Source organism: Pristiophorus japonicus, chromosome 15 (genome assembly GCF_044704955.1).
Source record: "Pristiophorus japonicus isolate sPriJap1 chromosome 15, sPriJap1.hap1, whole genome shotgun sequence".
NCBI classification, from domain to species: domain Eukaryota; kingdom Metazoa; phylum Chordata; class Chondrichthyes; family Pristiophoridae; genus Pristiophorus; species Pristiophorus japonicus.
In genome coordinates, this window is record NC_091991.1 from 130,476,147 (window position 1) to 130,493,745 (window position 17,599).

At 45.6% G+C, this 17,599-nt stretch overlaps 1 protein-coding gene across 5 annotated transcripts in view; it reads right to left on the reverse strand.

The window, feature by feature from the left end:
- The window catches only part of LOC139281043 (uncharacterized), a 58,905-nt gene that overhangs the window by 8,448 nt on the left and 32,858 nt on the right, over positions 1–17,599 (reverse strand). For 2 of the 5 annotated variants that reach the window (XR_011596812.1, XR_011596813.1), the window contains exons 4-5: positions 16,604–16,805; positions 1,621–1,721 (exon numbers count right to left, since the gene is read on the reverse strand). Coding sequence is in view for 3 of the 5 variants with exons in the window: in XM_070900934.1 (XP_070757035.1) it covers positions 1,684–1,721; positions 16,604–16,805 (240 nt within the window). In the remaining 2 variants the exon portion in view is untranslated. Of the gene's footprint in view, positions 1–1,036; positions 1,722–16,603; positions 16,806–17,599 lie in introns of those variants that run through there. The other 3 variants (XM_070900933.1, XM_070900932.1, XM_070900934.1) reach the window with 2 other exon arrangements.

A 17,599-nucleotide genomic window follows, 5' to 3' on the forward strand; every position in this document is an offset into this window, starting at 1 on the left:
GTAACCTTGAATGTATGCACCCTCCAGATTCAATATAACCCACTCTCTCAATGACCTCAAGCATCACTATGTCCAGCATGGCTGTTCATACTGACTGAGGTATCTAAACTGAAGGAGAACTTCACCAGTTTGGGTCTGTTCCCTCCTGTTATGTGCTCCATTGTCCTACAAGCAGAGATGTAGTGCTGAGGTGCTGAAAAATTGAAGTGAGAATCAAGAGGCCACCCTGCTCCCCAACTTAGAATGACATAGAATTTACAGCACAGAAACAAGCCATTTGGTCTAACAGGTCTATGCCGGTGCTTAAGCTCCACACGGGCCTCCTACTACCTTACTGCATCTCACCCTATCAACATTTCCTTCCATTCCTTTCACCCTCACGTACTTATCTAATTTCCCCTCAAATGCATCTCTGCTATTTGCCTCAACTAATCCATGTGGTAGCAAGTTCCTCATTCTAACTGCTCTCTGAGTAAAGAAGTTTCTCCTGAATTCCTTTTTGGACTTATTAGTGTCTATCTTATATTTATGGCCCCTAGTTTTGGACACATCCACGAGTGGAAACATCTTATCTACGTCTACCCTATCGAGCCCCTACATAGTTTTAAAGACCTCCATCAAGTCACCTCTCAGCCTTCTCTTTTCTTGAAAAAAAGACCTCAGACTGTTCAGTCTTTCCTGATAGTTGTACCATCTCAGTTCTGGTATCATCCCGGTAAATCCTTTTTGTACCTTTGCCAGTACCTCTATATTCCTTATGGAGACCAGAATTGTGCACAGTACTCCAAGGTGCTATATAAATTTAACATAACTTCTCTGTTTTTCAATTCTATTGCATTTTTTATGAATGTTAACCTGCGCTGCTACTTTTAATGATTTGTAAATCTGTACTCAGATCCCTTTGCACCTCTACCCCATTTACTCTTATTTCTAAACAATAGGTGTCCTCTTTATTCTCCCTACCAAATCATCACCTTGCACTTATCTTTATTGAAAATAATTTGCTATTCACACGCCTATTCTGCAAGTTTTTAAGTGTCTTCCTGTATTTTGTCAGTCTTTCTAAGTATTAACCATACCCCCCAATTTGGTGTCATCTGAAAATTTTGATATTGTACTTTCGATTCCAGAGTCCAAATCATTTATATAAATGGTGAACAACAATCGTCCAGCACCGATCCCTGTGGAACACCACTTCCCACCTTCAGCCAGTCTAAGTAACTATCTTCAACCCCTACTCTGTTTTCTGTTTTGTAGCCAGTTTGCTATCTATACTGCTACTTGCTCTGACTTTTGTCATTAATCTACCTTATCAAAGGCTTTTTGAAAAGCCAAGTGTGAAAATCCAACTTGTGATGCAGTGCATTCATGAGAATGCCTAATGGAGGCTAATTGTGTGCTAAGCTTCCTTTGTAAGGGTCATCTTTCCAAATGCAACAGATGTAGTTTGAAGTGACAATAATCAAGTGTTCCCTGCTGCAGTATGGCCGTGCATGTGGAGCTTTTAAAGGACTGTTTTGTGAGGCCTTAGCGGATAGGTTCAGTCAGAGTGAGAGAATTGTTAGTGGTCTGTATACTCTGTCCATCGACTGTATGTTGTGTAATGTTAGCTAGCCTTACCTTGGCAGACTTCCTGAGGCTATCACCTGTCTCCAAGTCCTCTGGATGTTGGAGCATTTACCTTTACAGACATCTTCTACCAAGCAGCCTGCACATTTCCTCTGAAAGAACAGTACCCTAAGATGTCAAAGAGAATAACCCTAACTTTGTCACACTTCTAAAAGCACGTCTAATCATGCCCTGAAAATGGAGGAGATCTGCTCCTTCCTGCAGCCATTTCACAATTTATATGTTGGGAGTGTGCTGTGCACAAATAATTAGTTCAACTGTGGAAAATCCCATGAAGATGGCCTGAGAAGCTCAAAGCTTGCCACTTGTAGGATCTGTTCCCCCCCACCCAACTGTAACATTTATGGAATATAAAAACCCCAAACCCACGGACATGATTGGACTGTGAAATATAAAAAGCCAAACCTCAGTACAACATACAGAGGTGGACTATACAGCAAGAGGTTAATTCACACATTGCAATGAAATTGTGGCTCACTAAGAGACTGGAAGGACATCACATACAATGATACAGGACAACTGCCATCGATTTAATCAGCACAGACAATAGCACCAGACGACAGCCATTACCATCATGAATGATTCCTGCCAAGAAGAAAGAGGGACATTCACACATTCATTAACTTTGGAGCCAGGTATCTTTTACCATGGAAGATTTGCATTGTTCTTCACAGCATGCCGAGAGCATGCAGAAACCAAGTGCAGGCAGCGGAAGGAGCATGCGGTAAACCAGACTCTCCACCCACCCTTTCCTTCAATGACTGTCTGTCCCACCCAATTCCCGTATTGGACTGTTCAGTCACCTGAGAACTCACTTTTAGAGTGGAAGCAAGTCTTCCTCGATTTTGAGGGACTGCCTATGACGGTGATGACACAGCATGAGAACTGATCCGGTCTGCTCGGTCCTATCTGGATCGGGGTGTGGAATAAACTGATAATCAAAAACTGTTAACCATCGGACGAGTCAACAGGAGAACAGGAAATATGTTTGAGATATTGTGATATGAAACCTTATAAAAGAGGACAACTTCGGAGACTGGGGCACTGCAGTCGGGAAGAAGGACAGAGGTTGGTCACCATGTCCAGGCCTGCAATCAACACCAGAACAACCAGCTGTGTGGGTGATTGTAAGTTTCAGCCAAATCGTAGAGGAATTTGTCTGAGTAATTTTGTAAGTTGCAGTCGAATTGCAGAAGGGTTTAAACTGTGATATTTCGGGTCAATTTTCAGGTAACGTTATGTAGGGGTTTTGTATTGTGGGTTTTGTGTTATTCCGGTCAAATCAGAGGGATTTGTACTGGGGGAAATTTTGAGAGTTCAATAAACGAACAAATCTAAAGTTGAGCCAAACCTTTTGCTGTGTGTATTTTGTTCTTATAAATCCTGAAGTCTAAGAACTGTTTGTAAGGGGGGACGGGAACGGAATCTCTTACACACTCTATTACAGCACCGGGTTTCTCTCGCAAAACTAACAAAAATCTACTATTAAGTCCAGATTCAAATTGTTTAAGGCAGTAAGCAGCTGAGCCATACAGCTTAGGAAGGACCCAGCTTCAATACCACTGTGTGCTGATCTCAGCTGGGCTGCTTCAGTGACCTAAGTTAAGGAGAGAAAAATCAGCCAGTTTTCTGCTCCTGGCTGCTATCCAGTGACCCCTGCTGTAAATTCAATTGTATGGGCATGAGGTAAGGACAGAATTCTGCAATGCACTGCCTGAAAGAGTGGTGAAACTTGAAGGTTAAAATATTGCAGGGTGATGGGGAAAGAGCAAGGGAGGGGGACGAATTAGAGAGCTCTACCAAAATGGGCCGAATGGCTTCCTTCTGTGAGGTATGATTCTATGAATTGGGATTGATTGCGATGCTCCACATGATCCACTTGTCTGATGACATTCAGACCCTGAAATTCTGTGAAGGTTGTCCCGGTCTCCTACAACAGGAGAACCCCTGCAGAATTTCCAGCCCCACTGACTAGATTTTCAAATAAAGAATGGCAGTCGGGTAGATCAGGAACTAGAGGGCGACGGGCACCTCACAGGGAGTCAGTGCCTCCAGGAGGGGAGAACATTGGCAGTAAAAGAAGGAACAGGGAAAAGGATATTCTTTCTCTTCTCTTGTAAGGCTGTGCTCCGAGTGAGCAGCTTCGTTTGACTGCAGGTCAGATTAGAGAATCAGTCACACACCTCATCTTTCAGTTTTTCATGACAATCACCAGAAAATTCAGAAGCCCCATGAATCGAGCCACTGGTCCACTCTCCCATCGAGTGAGGTTCTGCACCGGCAACACGGCTGTGCAGATTTATTCTCATACGCCCAAAGCTTCTGGGAGAGAATTCTAGAACAGTATGTGCTGCTGCTATCTGTTTATCGATTTAATGTGTGGTTTAATTTACATTCTTACATGTGTCAACTATCTACATCTATACTTACATACTTTTCATAGCTGTAGACTAAAAATACTGTTTTCATTCCTTAATGGTGGAGACTCTATTTACCATATCGATGTGTCTATGTGTCTGCATAGAGATCACCCCACAGTATTGGCTGCAAGCTTTGAGCCATCCGTCCAATATAAAGTAATCATTATAGCAGGCACGTTCATGCAAATGTGATTTGCCCACTATAAGCGTTGGATGGTAAAACCAAAGTTAGCCCCAAAATATCATATGGGGTATATTGTCCTCCTTTTGCTTATGCTAGTGAGAAAGTTACTAGACTTGCACTGATATTGTCGTTAACATTTGTGGACGTAAGGAGATACAAGCCCATAGTTCTGCAGACTTCTGTGATTGAGAAAGCAAGATGCTCATGCTACATATGCCAGAGCTGGCTAGTTCAGATTGGACTATTGTAAATTAATATTTCATATTTAGAGAGCAGTTTATGTAATTTAGTGCAGGGGGTGTGGTAGTGTTGCGTTTATGTTACTGGACTAGTAATTCAGAGAACATGAGTTCAAATCACATTGTGGCAGTTTGAAAATTTGCATTGAGTTTTTTTTTAAAAAGCTAGAAATAAAAAACTGGTATCAGTAAAAGTGACCAAGAAGGTCTTGGATTGTTGTAAAAACAATTGGTTCACTAATGTCCTTTAATGAAGGAAACCTCCGGTTGCATGCCAACATGGTTGACTCTGAAGTGCAAGCCACACAGTTGGCCCATCACTACCTTTTCAGGACAACTGGGGATGGGCAATAAATGCTGGCCTTACCAGCGACGCCCACATCCTGAGAATAAAAGGATGCTGTTACACCCCTTGTGGAGTGGTAAACCGCTGTATTGTGATTCCTCAAAAAGCAAGTCTTCAAGGTCAGTGTTATATTTGCTAAAATATTTCTATTTTTTTCAGTGATTGTAATGAGATTATTTACACAATACTGCTCAAGTCACATGAGTTGCTGTGGACCATCAATAGCAGAACAATCTATAACGTCATGGCCCAACACATTCCTCACCCCTCAATCACCATCAAGCTGGGAGAAAAACCCTGCTTCACTGCGCAGTATGGAAGAATGTGCCTGGCATCCCTTAGAATGAGGTACGACTCTAGTGAAGCTATTACAGAGGTATCTGCATGCTAAAGGCCACAATTAGCAGGCTTTAGACAGAACTAAGCAGTGTCATAACCAACAGATGAGCAAAATGTTATAGCCCTACCACATGCCCTGCACATGAGTGTAAGAGACAAGTTTGCAAGTATCTTCAGCTACGTGCCAGGTGGACAATCCCACTTCATCTCAAAATCCACATCATGATAGAATCCAATGTCCAGGCAATCAATTCATTCTGCACGAGATTAAGAAGTGACTGAGTGCATTGGACAAAAGAAAGGCTATGGGCCCTGATAACATCCTGACTGTAGTGTTGAACACATATGATCCAGAAATAGTCACTCTCTTAGTCAAGCTGTTCCAGTATAGCAATGACTCTGCCATCTACCCGATAATGTGTGCCCAGATATATTCTATCCACAAAAAACATGATAAAGCTAACCTGGCCGATTCCACCCTATCACCTTCCTCCCAAAAACCATAAAGTAATGGAAAAAGTCAGCAATAGTTCCAACAAACAACACCTATTTACGAATAATCTGCTCAATGATGCTCAGAAATCACAGCTTTGATCTAGACATGGAAGAAAGAGCTGAGTGCCAAAGGAGTGGTGAGAGTAATTGTCCCTGATATTGAGGTAGTACTCCACTGAGTATGGCTCCAAGGAGCCCTAGCCAGTGTGGACCAAGTGGGTCAAAGAAAAAACCCTCCAGTGGCTGGAGTCAAATTTAACACAAGGGAAGGTGGCTGTGGTTATTGGAGGCTAATCAACGCAGCCAAAGGAATAGGAGTTCCTCAGGGAAGCGACTTTAGTCTACCTACCTTCAGCTGCTTAATCAATGACCTTTCATCTATCATAATATCAACTGTGGGGCTGTTTGCTGAAGGTTCCACACTACTCGGCTCCATCCACAACTTTTATGATAATGAAGCAGCCTTTCCCAGCTTAAAGCAGGACCTGAAAGACATCCAGACCTGGGCTGGCAAGTGGCAGTTAACATTCGCACCACATAAATGCCAGGTAATGAGCTTCTCAAACAAGAGAAAACCCAACCATCTCCTGTTGACTTTCACCATTATTGAGTCTTCTACGATGAAAATCTTGGGAGTCACTAGTGACCAGAAGCTTAATTGGACCAGTCAAAGCAACAGATGGGCAGATTAGTGACTCACCTCATGAATACAAGAGATGGGCAGATTAGTGACTCACCTCATGAATTCCCAAAGCCTCTCCACCATCTACAAGGCTCAAATCTGAAATGTGATGGAAGAATTACTTAACTGGATGGGTGCAGGCACAATAACATCAAGAAGCTCAGCAGCACCCAGCACAGAGCAGTTTGCTTGATTAGCGTCCTGGCAATATCCACCCCCAGCACCACTGGCAGAGCGGCTGCTGCATATATAGGGCCAGAACTTGATCAGAGTTCCACCCACAGCCGCCGAGGTTCCGCCTGAAAAATGTTTTATTCACAGATTCCTCACGTGCTGCCCAGGTCCCATCCGGCAGGAGATTCCTCGGTGAAGTACCACCGGTGCAACTTCCTGCCGCCCGCCCATGCCGGAGACTCAAATATAGGGATTTTCCTCGTGCACGATCCTCTAAGATTGTGCTCCCCACCGCCAGAAGGACCGCTGGCAAAAAGGTGGTGTGAGCTGGCTGTGAATTGGGCGGCAGGGAGAATCGCTCAGAGTGCTGCACATCCTGGGGAGCGTCTATATGCTGCACCATTATCACAGGCTCAGAAATAATTATCTGATCGACCTTAATCTGCACAGAATGAGTTCAGACATGTAAATGAAAAGTACTCCGTTGAAGGGAAGGTGTGGTAGAGGAAGCAGCAATGAGTTCCAAAAGATGGTAAAGGCTCCATTCTGAGCCTAAGAAAAAGTGGATTGAAGTGCAAGCCTTAATATGTGCCCTGCAAGTAGTCTCTCATTGAATGGCAGCCTTTCTGCATTGATGACCCTTACTTGTTGTGTCGCAATCGCCTGATGACATGATGCGACTGTTTAATGGGTCCTATGTGGAGGGCAAGAGATTCCTCATACAGCAATACACCTGAAGGAGATTTGTCTTTTTCTCAGAACGCACCCCAGATAATGTAAAAATGAGACACTGACCAAGAGTGGGTGAATAATGTGACTGTACTGAATAGTGCAGCATGCCAAAGTGAGACAACATGCAAACAATTCAATCCAACACATGTACAGTTGTTCCGAGACCAGTCAAGTGTCATTGACAACGACCCATGTGAAACAACAGCCACAACTTAATGAGGAGTAAAGAACATCTCTGTCATGTATCTTACATTATTATATATAACTGTATCCCAACATGCTATACATGACTAATAAGATATGACCTGTAACCACCAGCATACCTTACCACCAGGGGTGCACTTGCAAGAGACAGGTATATAAGCACAGGTCTCAGGCAAGTGCAGCATTCCAGAGCTGTGAAATAAAAGGTGCAGGTCCAGAGTGACCTTGACTTCACGACATGCCTCGTGTGAATCTGTACTGAGGGGACAGGACTTTACAGTGGCGACGGGTTACGGGATTACAGAATCCACAGAACGGCGAACAACGGATCAGATGAAAAGTACAATGCGGGAGACAATTGGGAGGACTTTATAGAAAGGCTCCAAGCAAAGCTTTGTAACCAAAGACTGGTTAGGCGACGATACGGCAGACAAGAGAAGAGCCCATCTCTTGACCAGCTGTGGCTCGAAAACATATGCTTTAATAAAGGATCTGTTGGCACCTGAGAAACCAGCAAGCAAGTCGTTTGAAGAATTGAGCACACTGGTAAGAGAACCACCTGAAGCCAGCGAGCAGCCTACACATGGCCAGACTCAGGTTCTACAACTAGACGCTGTGTGGGCCAGAGCATACCCGACTTTGTGGCGGAACTTCGGAGGTTGGCTAGTTTATGTGAGTTCTCCGATGAACTGAGGAGAGAAATGCTGAGAGACTTTTTCATTGAAGGAATAGGCCACGCAGGCATATTCCGAAAGCTCATAGAGACCAAGAACCTGACCTTAGAGGCAGCAGCACTGGTTGCACGGACATTCTTGGTAGGGGAAGAAGAAACGAGGTTGATTTACAATGCAGATACGACATCTAACGAAATAATGGAACAAGGAGTTCACAGCATTAGAAAAGCTGCTACCCCCACACACAGACAAAACCGGCAGAACAGGCTTACGACAGCAAGCAGTGGCAACAGAAGCCATCAAGGGCCACAGGAATGGCCGTTCACACCTCATCAACCCACAATGCGAGCAACCAACTACAAACTGAGAGAAGCTCAAGTGAGATCAGCCAGACGCAGCTCATTCTTTGCAAGCAGTCTGTGTGGAGGTGTGGGGGTGGGCACTCGTCAAAGGAATGTCGATTTCAGCAGGCTGTTTGCAGGAACTGTGAATATACAGAGCATTTGGCCCGCATGTGCAATAAAACGGCAGCTCAGCTAGTATACGAATCGGATGGGTCGGAAAGCGGACCAGAAGACGGTGGGGACAGTACCCGGGACACCGATGTACAGCGGGTCAACACGATCAATGGCCGCTGCTCCTACGACAGGACGCCTCCTATAAATGGTGAGGGTCCTACTCAACGGGATATCTGTCAACATGAAGCTGGATACAGGAGCGAGTCAATCTTTCATGGGCGCTCAACAATTTGAACAACTGTGGCCGCATAAAAGAGACAGACCAAAACTCACAAGGGTCGACACCAAACTAAGGACCTATACCAAAGAAATCGTACCAGTCCTCGGCAGCGCCATGCTCTCTGTCACACACAAAAGGGACAGTGAACCGACTTCCCCTGTGGATTGTCCGCGGATACCCCCCAGCACTGCTGGGGAAAAGCTGGCTGGCAAAACTAAACTGGAAATGGAATGATGTCCATGCCATGCCATTAGAGGAACGGACCTCCTGCTCAACAGTTATAAAGCGATTTGAACATCTCTTTCAGCCAGGTGTGGGCACTTTCAAAGGGGCCAAAGTCAAAATCTACATCACACAGGATGCTACACCGGTACATCACAAGGCCAGAGCTGTACCTTATGTGATGAGGGAAAAGATTGAACACGAACTAGACAGGCTTCTGCGGGAAGGCATTATCTCACCTGTGGAATTTAGCGACTGGGCAAGTCCCATCGTCCCAGTCATGAAGCCTGATGGATCCGTACGAATCTGTGGGGACTACAAATCTACCATAAACGGAGTCTCCCTACAGGACCAGTACCCGCTGCCCAAAGCGGAGGACTTATTTGCCACATTGGCTGGAGGTAAACTTTTTTCAAAATGAGACCTCACATCTGCGTATATGACGCAAGAATTGACCGAGGAATCCAAGCTACTCACCACCATCAACACACATCGAGGCCTTTTCATGTACAATTGATGCCCATTCGGCATCAGGTCGGCAGCTGCCATATTCCAGCGCAACATGGAGAGTCTGCTCAAGTCCATCCCGGGGATGGTTGTATTTCAAGACGACATACTTATCACAGGCAGGGACACCGACTCCCATCTCCGTAATTTGGAGGAAGTATTAAAGCAGTTGGATCGGGTAGGCCTACGAGTCAAGAAATCCAAGTGCCTATTTCTCGCACCCGAGGTTGAATTTTTGGGCAGAAGGATTGCCGCTGATGGAATCCGCCCAACAGAGTCCAAAACAGAAGCAATTCACCTGGCACCCAGGCCCCGGAATGTCTCAGAACTGCGCGCCTTTCTTGGGCTACTCAATTACTTTGGGAACTTTATGCAGAACTTAAGCACGCTGCTGGAGCCTCTCCACGTGCTACTCAGGAAGGGGTGCGATTGGTTTTGGGGGGACGCCCAGGAATGCACCTTCAATAAGGCATGCAACCTTCTGTGTTCCAACAGTGTTTTGACTTTCTTTGACCCAGGTAAAAAGCTAGTTCTCACATGCGATGCGTCAGCGTATGGGGTCGGGTGCGTTTTGCAACATGTCAATAGTGCGGGCAAATTACAACCCATAGCTTATGCCTCCAGGTCACTTTCGCAGGCGTGTACAGTGTCAAAAAGATGCACCAATACCTTTTTGGGGCCAAGTTCGCATTAGAAACCGACCACAAGCCCCTCATGTCCCTCCTATCCGAGAGCAAGGCAATAAACGGCAACGCCTCGGCGCGAATTCACCGGTGGGCACTCATGCAGGCATCCTACGACTATACCATAAGGCACAGACAACTGCGGCGACGTGCTCAGCAGGCTACCCCTGGCGACCACGGAAGGGTCTGACGAACAGGACTGTGAGATAGTCATGGCAATCAATGCCTTTGAGTCCACAGGTTCACCCATGACGGCTTTCCAAATCAGAGCTTGGACGGCCAGTGACCCCACGTTATCCTTAGTAAAAAGATGTGTCCTAACCGGTGACTGGGCAGAGGCTCACGATGCCTGCCCCGAGGAATTAAAACACTTTATCACTACAAGCAGACTGCCTGATGTGGGGCAGCCGAGTAGTCATGCCTCTGCGAGGCAGAGAGGCATTTGTCCGGGAGCTCCACCGCGAGCACCCGGGGATCGTTCTCATGAAGGCCATAGCCAGATCCCACGTCTGGTGGCCTGGTATTGACGCGGACTTGGAGCTCTGCGTCCGAAGGTGCACCATTTGTGCCCAACTCAGCAATGCCCCCAGGGAGGTTCCACTGAGCCCCTGGCCTACCAAACCGTGGTCGTGGGTGCACGTAGACTATGCGGGCCCATTCATGGGCAAAATGTTCCTCGTAGTTGTAGATGCATTTTCAAAGTGGATCGAATGCACCATTTTAAACTCGAGCACAACCTCCACCACTGTGGAGAGCCTCGCAACCATGGTTGCAACGTACGGAATCCCTGACATATTGGTCAGTGACAATGGTCCGTGCTTCACCAGCGCAGAATTCCAAGACTTTATAATTGACCACGGCATAAATCACGTCAAGACGGCACTGTTCAAGCTGGTCTCCAACGGCCAGGCGGAGAGAGCAGTGCAAATCATTAAACAAGGCATGCTTAAAATCCAAGGTCCCACACTGCAGGGTCGCATGTCGCGACTGCTGCTGGCATACAGATCTCGTGCGCACTCACTGACTGGTATCCCCCCCCGCGCAACTGTTGATGAAAAGGACTTTAAAAACAAGGCTCTCATTAATCCTCCCAGACATGCACGAAATCGTTGAGGCAAAGCGCCGTAAGCTGACTGAGTACCATGACAGAAATTCGAGGGGGAGATGGAATGAGATAGGGGACAAAGTGTTTGTACTAAACTATGGCAGGGGTCCCAAATGGCTTGCAGGGGCAGTAACGAGCAAGGAAGGAAACAGGCTACTGGTAGTACAAATGGACAATGGCAAAACCTGCCAGAGGCATGTAGACCAAGTCAAAAGCTGATTTACCAACAGCACTGTGGAACCAGAGGCAGACTACAATGTGGAACTCGCACCACACCTGGTGGACAGACAGAGGGAACAACCTGAGGAAAGGGCAATCCCAACAGACAGCCCAGGCGAGTCAACAACAATCACACCAATCGAAACAGACAGCCCAGGCAAGATACCAGCAACCATACCCAAAGAAAAACAGACACCAAGGCAAACAACTGAACCACAACTCAGACGCTCCACGCGAGAGCGTAGACCACTTGAGAGACTGAACTTATAAAGACAGTAAGACCTTGGGGGAGGGTGATGTCATGTATCTTACATTATTATATATAACTGTATCCCAACATGCTATACATGACTAATAAGATATGACCTGTAACCACCAGCATACCTTACCACCAGGGGTGCACTGGCAAGAGACAGGTATATAAGCACAGGTCTCAGGCTTGTGCAGCATTCCAGAGCAGTGAAATAAAAGGTGCAGGTCCAGAGTGACTTTGACTTCACTACATGCCTCGTGTGAATCTGTACTGAGGGGACAGGACTTTACAATCTCCACCAACAACACCCAACTCTCTACCCACTACCACCACCTCTCTTCTCCCCCCGCTCGATGTGAGGCTCATCGCCCTCTTCATGGGTCCGCCTTCATCACGGCGAGCCGGACCCCTGCCCTTCACTGCCTCTACTCCATCACGTTGTGCAGGAGGGCAGCCGGAGCGCTGCTGACGTGTTCGTCTTGGAGAGAAGGTAGGGGCCGTGATTGAAGGCGCCGGCATCTCCGGCTCCTCAGGATCTGTCAGCCTCGATGGTGTCACCTCGGGGGGTTACATGACATGTCCTGAAAGCATTGCTTGTCTCATCGCCTCAACAGATTCCGCGTTGCGCTCCACTGCACTAATGAGCCGCTCCATACCGGCAGTATGCTGCTCAGCAAAGGTGGCGATGCTGGCAGCTATCCCAGCCATGATCTGCGTCCTCGACAGCTGGACCATTTTTTAAATTGTTGCGAGCCATCCTCCATCGTCATCGGATTGTTGCATCATCCTGGGAGCTTGCTGGACATTCTGGCACAGCCTCTGCGCCTCCCACCACTTGTTCCTGCTTCGTCCGACATGAATCCTAAGAAGTCGGACCCCGGCACCAATGTTGGCCGGACAGGTGGCACACATGTCAGGAAGCTGGAGTCCTCCTCTTCCACCTCCTCGGCCTCAAGTGATTCGAAGACTGGTACTTCTCCCTCCTGGTCTTTGTGACTCTGGGTGGCGAAGGTGGGTGCAGTGGATATTGGTGATCATGGTGCGGGGCGGGGGGGGGAAGAGGAAGGAAGGAGCTGGTGTGTTGGGCTGGCGACAACGTCGGGGTGGGAGATGTTGGTGTCACACTCGGCCTTTATGTCCCAGAGATGGATGGGGTGCATTGCTCCTTGCTGTCCGAATCAACATCTGTAGGTAGAGGACAACATTTCAGTGTATAGCTGGGGGATGGGTTTGGTCAAGCTGACATGTGAGCCGTAACATTTCTCATTCTTACTTCAAGAAGTTCCATTGCTACATGAGCACACCATTAATGGCCGATACATTGTGTGTTAAAAGGCATTTGACTTAACATTGCATGACCTTGCATGACATGAGCGTGATGCAGGCTGGAGTTTAGTATAAGCTTGCCATGCTCTAGCATGGGATCTGCATCACCTTTTGTGGTGGCACAGCAGTTGTCACCCACCAATGCCAAGGCACGCTCCTCAACTCGATGACATCTGCTGGGCCCACTCCTGTGGCACTCAGGCTTGAAGCCTTGAATATTCTTTTCTTCTGCAGAAAGAAACGTTGCAGTCTTTGTCCCTTTTGCTCATGCAGCACACACACTCACACACACACAACCACACACTCACTCACATACTCACACACACACACATACTTACACACTCACAGACACAGACACAACTGGCACAGAACCTTTTGGAGTTGCACGGGAGTGGTCCAATAAATGTTTACTCATTCTTGCTGATGACACCACATCGTTCCTTCATTCCGACACTGGTCTCCATCCTGTACAATGTTGCCCACTGAAGACACTGCCTCACCAAACACCCATCATATGCGTCTATATTGGGGTGGTGGAGGCTTGCCACGACCATCCCGGGTGAGGTCTTTATACTGGTGCTCCACCTCACATACAAGCTCCACCAGCTCATCATCATTAAACCAGGGAGCTCTGGGCTTGGCTCCATCAGACATCTTGGAAGCTTCTTTTGCATTCACTATTACTTTCCTTGATGGCTGATGATGAATTTGTATCTCTCCAAAACTGCCCCTCTCCAACTGGTCGGTGCAAGTGAATGCACAGCTTTTATGAGCATGCGCAGCTGTGCCATCAGCCCCAATCGCAGCAAAAGTGATGTCAGCGCCCAGAGGAAACTACAAAAAAAACCAAGTCTCGCGCATGTGCGTGTACAGCTTCAGATGTGTGCCGAGTCGAGAGGACTGCACCTAGCGCCCACTGCTGCCGCCGTCCGCTCCCAGCCACCGACTCGCGCTGCCTGCCACTGCCATCAACACAACCGCGGCGAAACTCGTTCCCGACTGGCCCCAGCGGCAGCGGTACCTCCCACCCGGGGACCACTGAGAAATGGGCGGGCCTTTGCACTGATCAAGTTCGGGCCCATAACCTTTAGCTGCACCCTGCACTGCAGCAACTCGCCAAGATTACTTTAATAGCACCTCCATCATTCATGAGCTCTACTACCAAAAGATTAGAAACATAGAAAATAGATGCAGGAGCAGACCATTCGGCCCTTCGAGCCTGCACCGCCATTCAATATGATCATGGCTGATCATGCAACTTCAGTACCCCATTCCCGCCTTCTCTCCATACTCCCTGATTCGTAAGGGCCACATCTAACTCCCTCTTGAATATATCCAACGAACTGGACTCAACAACATTCTGTGGTTGAGAATTCCACAGGTTCACAATTCTCTGGGTGAAAAAGTTTCTCCTCATCTCAGTCCTATATGGCTTACCTCTTATCCTTAGACTGTGACCCTTAGTTCTGGACTTCCCCAACATTGGGAACATTCTTCCTGCATCTAACCTGTCCAGTCCCATCATAATTTTATATGTTTCTAGGAGATCCCCTCTCATTCTTCTAAATTCCAGTGAGTATAAGCCTAGCCGATCCAGTCTTTCTTCATATGTCAGTCCTGCCATTCCGGGAATTAGTTTGATGAACCTTCGCTGCACTCCCTCAATAGCAAGAATGTCCTTCCTCAGATTAGGAGACCAAAACTGCACACAATACTCAAGATGTGGTCTCACCAAGGCCCTGTACAACTGCAGTAAGACCTGCCTGCTCCTATACTCAAATCCTCTCGCTATGAAGGCCAGCATGCCATTTGCTTTCTTTAGTGCCTGCTATACCTGAATGCCTACTTTCAGTGACTGATGTACCATGACACCCAGGTCTCGTTGCACCTCCCCTTTTACTAATCTGTCACCATTCAGATAATAATCTGTCTTCCTGTTTTTGCCACCAAAGTGGATAACCTCACATTTATCCACATTATATTGCATCTGCCATGCATTTGCTCATTGACCTAACCTGTCCAAGTCACCCTGCAGCCTCTTGGCATCCTCCTCACAGCTCACACTGCCACCCAGCTTAGTGTTATCTGCAAACTTGGAGATATTACATTCAATTTCTTCGTCTAAATCATTAATGTATATTGTAAATAGCTGGGGTCCCAGCACTGAACCCTGCCGCACCCCACTAGTCACTGCCTGCCATTCTGAAAAGGACCCGTTTATTCCCACTCTTTGTTTCCTGTCTGCCTACCAGTTCTCTATCCACATCAATACATTACCCCCAATACCATGTGCCTTGATTTTGCAAGAGCAGCAAAGTTGTGGGAACTCCATCACCTCCAAATTACACACCATCCAGACTTGGACACACTCAGCAGATCAGGCAGCATCTGTAGAAAGAGAAACAGAGTTAACGTTTCAGGTCGTCATAACTCTGTTTCCCCCTCCACAGATGCTGCCTGACCTGCTGAGTATTTCCAGTATTTTGTGTTCTTATTTCAGATTTCCAGAATCCGCAGCATTTTGCTTTTGGACGTATATTGCTGTTCCTTCAGAGTTACTGGGTCAATATCCTGGAATTCCCAACCTAACGCTGTCAAAGGAGCACCATCAGCACAAAGACAGCAGCAGTTCGAGGGAAAAGCCCACCACCACCTTCTCAAGGCAAGGGATTGCCAGCATTGCCCAGATCCCGAGGAAAAAAAAAAAGAAAACTTTTGTTATAAATCACCGAATGATAGATTATTCCAACACAAAAACAGGCCACTCAGCCCATCAGTATATTTTTTTACATGAGCCACTTCGATTCACCCCACTCATGCTCTCTCCTCATATTCCTTTAATAGTCCTCTTTTTCGAGCAACTTTCTAATTCCCTTTTAAAAGATTTTATGCCACTTTCCTATCCAGGAGTTAAAATTCCCACCGATGGGCCAAATGGTTTCCTTCTTTGCTGTAAACTTCTATGGTTCTATGTGGCATATGTACGTTATAAATACCAACATGGTCTGCTTACTGACCGTGAATTCAAGACACTTGTATAATGGTTTGATGTCAATCTTACAAAATAAACAAATTTGTTAAAAGAAAATTAACAGCTTAATCAAAGGGATAAATTTTGAATTGCTTTCTATGAAAAATCCTGATCATTAAACACAATTTAATTTAGCTTCCCAAATAATAGCATAGAAATGGTTACGATATCAACTTATGAACACATTGCTATGACATTGGTCTGCCTGTTACTTTGAGGAATATTAACTATTTATTTTAAACAAGTTAGTAGCTCCGCTAAAATTACATGTTCATATACTAAAATCACAAACAGTAATTTCTAGGCTAATATTTAAATTGGTATATTATTTGTCTGTGTAGTTAGTCAGTCTGTAGATTGCAAAGACTGAATTCACAAATCAGAGGAGAGCACATACATACCAGTAATTATGTTGTGAGTGTGCCTCTTTGGATGAAATTCAGGAATATGAGCACTGGGGTGCTGGTATCTGATATTATGTATTGAAGAATAAGAAGTGTTGTAATTTTGACTGGATCTTGTAGGGTTGGTTATTTCTTTCATTGCTAGGCCCCGAGTACTTTTTGTTCGATTTTCAGCAACTGCTTTGTTCAGAATGCTGTGCTTTTAGAAGTAAAACAAAGGTTAAAAATTGTTTGAAAGTTGCATTTCTCCCAGGATACACTAACGTTAGCAAATAAATCTTAAAGAAATGTATAAAAGATATATTTAAAATTAAACATAATATTGGGTTTAACCAATAAAACTTAATAGTAACCTACTGGAGGCAAAACATTAAAATTGGTGGTTATGTTGAAAACATCAAAAATTAGAGAGAAAAGGAATGAAAAACTATTCCTCCCAGGAACTCACCGTAAGTACATCAATTTGATTTTAAAAATCCTGCCTGCATTACTGTACCAGGAAACCTGTGATCACAAAATTCATCTTATTTCCTTTTTCTAGGTGATTGACATGGGGACAGGAATCGGCAATTTGGCCAATCAAGTCTACTCTATCTTTTTAATCCTTTTTTAAAATCCTTTACTAACCTAACTTTCCAAGCAGGTTAGTTATCTATCTTTAAAGCACCTTATTTGGCTTTGTATCTATGGCCTTCTGGGGCAGTGTGTTAAACAGTTTCACAATCTTTTCAATTATTTTTTCCCTTGATTCATTTTAACCGGTATCCAAAATGTAGGATTCCTCATCTCATGTACTGCTTTTACAACAATTTTTAATTTATCTAATGAAAAAAATTCAAACCAGTGAAGAAACAGAATTTTATAAAACCAATGTTTCTCAGAATAACACTTCTCCCCACCAAAGCAGAATGTTATTAGATGGTTCCATTTAAAGAATTGTTTATTCATTTCCTGGGTATGCTGAGTGTAACAGACTCGGAGGGATACAGCAAT